At 42.2% G+C, this 8,121-nt stretch overlaps 4 protein-coding genes across 4 annotated transcripts; 1 reads left to right on the top strand and 3 right to left on the bottom strand.

The window, feature by feature from the left end:
• Positions 1 to 899: 899 nt before the first annotated feature.
• Positions 900 to 2,509, bottom strand: SS1G_12843 (hypothetical protein; the record flags this gene model as incomplete). Its single annotated transcript, XM_001586215.1, has 2 exons — positions 900 to 1,917; positions 1,971 to 2,509. The coding sequence occupies 2 exons, from the start codon at positions 2,507 to 2,509 to the stop codon at positions 900 to 902; spliced, it is 1,557 nt and encodes a 518-aa protein (XP_001586265.1).
• Positions 2,510 to 2,953: 444 nt separating this feature from the next.
• Positions 2,954 to 3,833, top strand: SS1G_12844 (conserved hypothetical protein; the record flags this gene model as incomplete). Its single annotated transcript, XM_001586216.1, has 2 exons — positions 2,954 to 3,333; positions 3,404 to 3,833. 2 exons carry the CDS (start codon positions 2,954 to 2,956, stop codon positions 3,831 to 3,833), a joined length of 810 nt encoding a protein of 269 aa, XP_001586266.1.
• Positions 3,834 to 5,779: 1,946 nt separating this feature from the next.
• SS1G_12845 (predicted protein) lies at positions 5,780 to 6,202 on the bottom strand (the record flags this gene model as incomplete). Its single annotated transcript, XM_001586217.1, has 1 exon — positions 5,780 to 6,202. One exon carries the CDS (start codon positions 6,200 to 6,202, stop codon positions 5,780 to 5,782), a length of 423 nt encoding a protein of 140 aa, XP_001586267.1.
• Positions 6,203 to 6,563: 361 nt separating this feature from the next.
• On the bottom strand, positions 6,564 to 8,121 carry SS1G_12846 (predicted protein; the record flags this gene model as incomplete). Its single annotated transcript, XM_001586218.1, has 3 exons — positions 6,564 to 6,668; positions 6,721 to 6,959; positions 7,098 to 8,121. The coding sequence occupies 3 exons, from the start codon at positions 8,119 to 8,121 to the stop codon at positions 6,564 to 6,566; spliced, it is 1,368 nt and encodes a 455-aa protein (XP_001586268.1).

Genomic DNA, 8,121 nt, shown 5'->3' on the forward strand with positions numbered 1-8,121 from the left:
ATTAGATTCTTCAGCGACCTGTAGGCTGCAATTGTGTACGGAGTATAAACAAAATCATCATGTAGGTGAATCTAGGCTCACACAGCTATTTCACCATAACCGTAGTCAGAGTGAGAATCACTAGCCAAATCACACTTTTTTTTTTCCAAATGCATCAAGCCAATATACTGTACTCAGCCATCATAAAAAACAGACACGAAAGTCTCTCTCCCTTTGCCATCTGCCCTCTACATCCAAATACGATCTATCTCACTATCCACATCAACAAAAACCTCTCATAAAATACGAATTACTAGAATCATCCCCCGTATTCGTATCAAACTCCCCCTTACCTACCTACCTAACAAGGTCTACAAAAATAAAATAAAATAAAAACCTCCCCCCAAAAAATAAGCTCAAAATAAGCTCAAAAGGCAACCAGCTTACATCACCCAACTAACCTTATATTAATTAGGTAATCTTATCTCAGCTTCTTCTTCAATGTGAACCTAGTGCTTCATGCTTGGCGAACTATTAGGCGAGATTTAAGGTTATGATATTGATACCTACTGTATGATTACAAAGACTAGAGACGAAAACGCGATGTTGTGTTTTAGCAATCGTTCTAACCCAACTTGATGAAATGCATCATTGTTAAAACATCACAATACGAATGCTGTGCAAAAAATAATTCATTATCGAGCTAACTTTTAAGTGCCGCGCCCAATCTATCGACTTTTCCTCAAGTGCTCGGTATACATGCGACGACCAGACTAGAATAAGCCAAGAGTCTCAAGATGTCGAGACATCCTTCTTCCGCTACATCACTATATCACAAGAATACATTGCTGCATGTCTTTCTTTCACTTCCACCTTAAATTTCTAGGCTATGTATGAAAATATTGCTTCCATCCATTCTCCTAAGAAGTGCTTGGATCAAGAGTTACACCAGCAGCGATAGTGGCCCAACCAATCAATCGCCAATGCTTTTCAATACGACGACTGAGCGCAACCTTTTCCCCAATGTTTGTGCAAGCAGGGTTGGTCAAGAGTAATTTAGCTGCATCTTGCTTGACAGCCATAACCTTAGCACCGGTAGCAGTAGATCCAATGTTAACCATGAGAACCTCGTTCTTTGTAAGCTTAGTAACCTTAGCTTGTTTACCATCAGCAGTCTTAACACCCAAGAGACGACGCAACAAATAGTAGTTGACTTCGATTTCGATGTAGATATCAGGAAGACGGCCCTTGAGACCGAGAACGAAACCGACGAGACGATCGGCACGGCAAAGAGTAGGATCAATTCGAGTACCAACACCAATAAGTCCTCCTGGAACGGCATATTTCAACTCGTTGTTCTCCGAGTTAAGTGTGATGATTCTGCTGAAAATTGGTTGACACTTAACACCTCCCTTTTCGTCGCGAGAAACGATACCAGGTCTAATCTCGATTTCGTCACCCAACTTGATGACACCGTGCAAGATACTTCCACCAGCAACACCACCCTTTAATTCGTCAATTTCAGCACCTGGCTTGTTAACATCGAAAGAACGAATAACAATCATTTGTGGATCCATGGTGAAATCTCTTGGTGGGACAGGGATGTTGGAAACAAGAGCTTCGTTAACCGCATCGATGTTGAACTTCAGTTGGGCGGAGATAGGGATAATTGGTGCTCCACCTGCAACAGTTCCTCTAATGAACTTCAATATCGATTGGTAATGTTGGTTTGCGCCTTCTTCTCTCATCAAATCGACCTTGTTCTGTAAAATGATGACCTTATCGAGCTTCATAATTTCGATGGCTGCCAAATGTTCTGAAGTTTGTGGTTGCGGGCAAGTTTCATTTCCAGCAATAAGTAGAAGAGCGGCGTCCATGACAGCTGCACCAGACAACATAGTACTCATAAGAATATCGTGACCGGGGCAATCGACGAAACTATCACATGTTAGCTATTGCTGCCGCTTAAAAGTGCAAGCAACGTAACTTACGATACGTGTCTCAAAAGTCTGTAGGTACCACCACATCCATCTCTCTCACATGGTGGATCAACTTCCTTCTCGCTCTTATAAGATCTAAAGCAACCTGGTCTAGGACACTCTTTGTTGTCGCACTGGTAGATCTTCGCATTCGCATAACCAAGCTTAATCGTAATATTTCTCTCCAATTCGTTCTTGAAACGAACAGTTTGTACACCTGAGATAGCTTTCACCACAGTTGACTTTCCGTGCGCCACATGTCCAATAGTACCAATGTTGATAGTTGCTTGTCTTGCGATAATCTCTGGCGTGAGGGGATTCAGGGTCTTCACATCCAAGTCTTTTGGTTCTGTTTGAGGTGGTAAAATAGGTCGAACAACAACTGGCGCAGGCTCTTTATGTGATGATTTCTTTAATGCGGATTTGATGGGCTTCTCGTCAATATCCTCGACATTGTCGTCAATCTCTTGCGCATCAAGGTTAGGAGATCCTGGGTTAGAGTCGGATTCAGATTCCAGATCATTCCCAAACTTATCACCGTTCGATGCCATGTTGGGTGGTTGATCTCTGGTGGGGGGTTTGCTGTTTCGTTTTCTTAAATATTTGCTGTGGCGGGGTAATTGGATGATTTCCCTTGATGTGGAGGTATCTGGAGCTGAAGGATTCTCAGATAACTCAATGTGTTCACTAAGATCTAATCTGAAATTCAAGAAAGGATTCAAATGTCGTGGGTATTACTCCTCGTGGATTTGTGAATGGGCAAGATTTCGAAACTTGATAATATTCTTGAAGTGGGTGACTCAACCGAGAAAGCAAACAATCTCGGTCACCGTAGTCCCACGATTTTGGTGACTAACGGATACTGCCGGGTATGATGTGATGTGTGTCAAAAGTTCAATACCTATCTTTATTAGAAACACAATTCCTCAACAAAACACTTGGAGAACTATACAACATTTGAAGTCAATTTACCTCCTAGAGGGAAACATAAAGTAATGGCAAATTCAATTGCAAACTCCGCACAAACACTACCTCGATTTCTTCTCCCTAGATTGAGCTGGCAAGCTCGATCTTCTTTACCCCCGCATACTGTTCGAGCATTCAGCGCAGCAGCAAACAATAATGGGAAGTCTATAGGACCCGCCTCTGGAAGGCAGGCATCAAATGGAGCACGATCAATGGGAAATGGAAACAAACCTAGAACTAGCATATTACAAGAGCCATTATATCGAAGAGCATTCCACGCAACACCCCGACAGTCTAGGGACCACCATTTTGATACCCTAAAGTTCGTCCAAAGATTACAGGATGAGGGATTCACAGAAACTCAAGCTGTAGCTATGATGAAAGTACTAAGCGATGTTATTGAAGAAAGGTAACCTTTCATTCCTTTCCTCTACTGCCTTTCTCAAGCTCATAAAGCGCCCAATTAACATCTCACCCAGTATACAAAACCTAACTCGCACAATGGTTCTTCGGGAAGATGCAGCTCGCGCTACCTACACCCAAAAAGTTGATTTCGCGGCGCTCCGTAGCGAGCTCCTCTCAGCAGATTCTACAGAATCATCCACAACCCGCGCTTCACATGAGAGACTCACCAATGATCTCGCTAAACTCAATGCTCGTCTCCGCGACGAGGTTTCCCGAACACAGGCTTCCGTTCGATTGGATTTAAATTTGGAGAAAGGAAGGATAAGAGAGGAAGCCAATGTTCAGGATCTTAAGATCAAGGAAACCGAAACGAAGATTGAGCAGGAGGTTGCTGGGTTGAGGGAGAAGTTGGAGGGTGTTAAGTTTCAGACTTTGCAGTGGTTAATGGGTGTTTGTACGGGTACGGCGGCGTTGATTTTGGGTGCTTGGAGATTGTTGATGTAGGGAGTTTGGGTCGAAAAGGGGATGAAGAGCAATGATACCTCAATGTGTTTTTTGTTATAATAGAATTGGATGTTATAAGGAGCGTTGATTTCGCTTTTGCAATTTCGGCAATATTAGGTTGATGTGATATAGAGAATCGTAGTGGCTCTACGTCTCGAAGACCAAGGTCACATCACAGCTATGGGACTCGCAATGTGAGATGCTTTAGACCTGGGTTTCATGGTTTCAATCTAGTGATAGAACTATCCAAGTCCTCGAGATAAAAAGCTTACAACTTTGCGAACTTCCTGCATGACAGACTATCATTCTCGCTTTACTTCTATTCCTTCCATTTTACTGTTTATTTTCCTTCCTTTCGTCAAGTCTACAATATCACAATCATAGGACAACACAGAAAAAAGCAAGATCGAAAGGTTCACAAATCAGCTGAAATCTAAGTGTGATGATCATCGTCTTCTTTTCGTCTCGATAGCAAGCATGCCGGATACAGATTTTTAGCGAAGTTCGTAACCATATCATCATTCTCATACGCCCATTCAATCTCTATCCTCCATAGCTTATCCCATATCAACTAAACATATACCTACACGGTTGTCCCAGTTTTGAATATCGAGAAAAATGCACTTGATGCCTAGATTTACTTTGCCCTATCCGCATCTCTCCTCTCACCTATCATCCCTTCTAAAAAACCTCTAATAAAGATTCTCCTACTCTTTATCACCTACCTACCTACCTACCTACCTACCTACCTACCTACCTACCTACCTACCTACCTACCTACCTACCTACCTACCTACCTACCTACCCACGTACCCACGTACCTACCCGCCTAATAATATATACATCAAATCCAAATACTTCCAACTTGACATACGATCGAATCTTTATGAACATACACATACAAATAAACACGAACATACACCTAAATATATCGCAAAAAAGCTAAACCTTCACCCTCAAGAGTCTTCTCTCTATCCCTCTCCTAACTCAAGTTTCAATCCTCGAGGTATGGGGTAGATGTCAGATTTATGTATATTTGCGATATTATATAAAGTAACATAAAGTAAAATAAATTATAGGGTTTAAATTTTGATGCGGGATGAGGCGATGATAAAGGATGAAGAGTTCCATAGCACAGCAAATCAGTCTGATCATAAATGAATTGAATACTGAAATGCTCAACATAAATTGAATATCAGCGAGGGAGTGAGGTAAGGTGAGAAGAAAAAAGCAAAATGGAATATCAACCTTCCATTAGCTCTTCACAAGATATACTCCGTACGCAACGAAAACACATAAACATTCACATCACACCAATCACAATACATCCCAAAATAAAATATATAAATAACAAGCATCACCATTTTCATTATAGCATCAGCTTATGTCCCTATATCTACGCAATTACATTCCGCTCCACCCCGCCCCAGATTTCCCACCAGAAAATTGGGACTTCCGCTCCTCTATTTTCCGCTCAATGAGAGGAGGATATGTGAATGATAAATTGCTGGAACTTTTCGTCTCGTATCTACCTTCTCATATCTCCGCTCCGCGAATCTTTTGTGTGGAAATTAGTAATGATGGACGCGAAGAGGATTCCCGTTGGATGAATGGAAATATTGCTGCATGAGCTGAAGGTCAGGCCAGGTCAGAACAGGTTAGATGACATTCTCAAGATATCATCTTCGAATGCACCCAAAATTAAAGCCCAAGCCATAGCCCACCCTAACCCAGCAAAGAAGTAATAATGCACAAGGGTAGGGATCCGACAGTGAAAACACTGTAAGAACATTTGAATGTAATAACTTCATCCCAACCTCAACACGTACCTAGCTTTTACTTCGGCAATGAGCCGAAATAACTATCTGAGCTACGAGACCAAGTCGAAGGACCATAAGAAGCGCATGAAATGAGCCATCATCACACTGAAGGAAACTCCAGGTTCCTCAAAGAGTAAACCAGCTACTATCCAGCGGATCTTTAAAGAACTCGCTAAGATTCTTAGTATTCCTACTATTCTTAATTGTGGGTCTCGTTTCTCTGTTGCTAGTGGTCTCGTGAACTTTTGCCAATAAAGCTATTGCGAAATCGTTGTTCAACTTCCACGCAAGATGTGCTGGCTTGTTTCCATCATTTTCGATATTGCCCACTTCCACTTCACTGTTATTGTCGGAATCTTCTTCATCAGTAATATCTTCGTTTTTAGTTTTGAGAAATGGTCGTACTGACGCCCTAACAAACAATTTTCGAATGGGATGACCAGCCCCAAAAGTCAGGAATACTTTATTTACATGATCGACTTTTAGGACGCTTGGGGGATAAGGACCCTTACGTTCTTCTTTCAAGATAGCTTCAAGAGTTTGAAACATGGTAGTCGCTGGCCCTACAACTTTGAGTTTGTTTGCAAGGACTAGAAAATTTACAATTGATGTGATCTTCTGTGTCGGGCTCAAGTGAGAACCAAATGAGGCGTTTCGGCAGACCACGTATTGGATGATGGCATCAAAAAGAGTTGGTTCGACATCTAGGAGAGAAATTTCTTGTGGTGCTATTTTTTTATCTACCCGGCTAATCATATTTTTCAAAGTTTTGGCGTTGTCATAAATAAGCTTCGTCGGAACCTTTCTGCTTTCTGGGCCAGCAAGATGAACAAGAGTAATATTGGTTGAGTCCTGACAAAGACCAAGAAAGGTAGTTCTGTAAAGGATGATTAGAATGTCCACAAAACATTTAACCAATAAAAGGTGGCTCGTACTTAATCCATTGGGTTGCAGGCTCTAAACTTGCTTCTTTGTCATTGACCTGAATACGAGACCTTTTGGTGACACGCTCCTCCTAATCTTTGTCAGAAATTACCTCAAATTATTATAGTCTAAGCTCGACCTACCAATAGATTTCCCATTTTTCTCTTCGTCGGACTAATTTGTTGGCTGCAAGTACCTCGGTCATCTTCTTCTTCACCCGATGCCGATGCCTCCATTTCCAACCCTATGGCATCCTCGACATTATCATCGCACAACCCTAAGGATTCGATACACTGATTAACCGAAAGATGAGGAAGGAGTTGTTGCATTCTTTTTACTTTTTGCAACTGCTCTTGTGTAGGAGAGTCTTCCGATTCGAAATCTGTAGAACTGTGAGTAACAGACGGCTTTGTGTACATATCGCGCTCTTCAAATTCCAGGCCATCGCGTCTTGAAGTTCGGCAACCATCACATCTGGCTTCGTGCCTTCTGACATTCGACTTGGATACTTCTTTCTTACACTTCACACAAACTTGTCTTGCCTTCACACGGCATGACTTTTCGTGGCCGGCTTGCTCTAACCAGTTTCCTAGTTCTTTGCCACAGAACTTGCAGTTGCTAGTTTGTTTCTCATATCTTTTCTTTGCTTGGAACTTTTCCTTGAAGGGTGGAACTCCGCTCATATCAATGTCGGAGTTGTAATCCTCAGGGTCCGACCTGTCCACGCCTTTGCCCTTGTCGATAGATACCACTCGTCGATTTGAAACAGGGCTGGAACTCATAGTAGCAGTTTCTTCTGTAGAGCCTTCCTCATCATCGCTTATATTGATGAATGGACAGTCTGGTGTCTGGGATAATACCTCAGGAGAGGACGGCTTATTCTGAAACGACGAATTGCCACTATTCGGACTAGGTGTCGTACGATCGGACACCAGGTGATCTGAATCTGACTGCGAATCCATCAGCCGTCCCAAAAGCACGTTAACACTGCTCCTAGAACTCATTGGTGAGCTGACAGGAGTAGTGGTGTTTGAAGCTACCTGCGTCACAGGGTCCTTGGAGGTATCGATGATGTTCTCAAGTAATAGCATAGTAGCACAATTCAAACTCCCATCACAAACTTTCAAGGCATAATAAGCCCACCAGACAGTTACGAATGAAATAATTGTCCTAATTTTTTCGACTTTGTCGCGCATTTCAGCGTCCTTGATATCCTCAAGATCTGTCATAAAAGCAATCGGTAGGTATTGAGCCCGGTCTCGGTCTGTATTTTCGAGAAAGTCTTGAGCTTTATTCAACATACGATCACTCCTAACGAGTACATAAACGAGATAAAGAAGAGGATAAGATGGATAAAATGGGAGTAATGTTATAACTTTATTGCGGATGTCTTCGTCAATAATGTCGCTAAATTGCATATCGAATCCGTGGTTTGCTTCTTCTTCCCGTAGCCGAAGAACGAAGGTGCTCGAAGACGAATACGGAAACGAAGAAGCTGAAGATAGACTGCTTTGACCACCAAGGGAAAGTTTGTCCTTCGTCAT

Source organism: Sclerotinia sclerotiorum, genomic scaffold (genome assembly GCF_000146945.2).
Source record: "Sclerotinia sclerotiorum 1980 UF-70 scaffold_22 genomic scaffold, whole genome shotgun sequence".
Classification (NCBI taxonomy): Eukaryota; Fungi; Ascomycota; class Leotiomycetes; order Helotiales; family Sclerotiniaceae; genus Sclerotinia; species Sclerotinia sclerotiorum.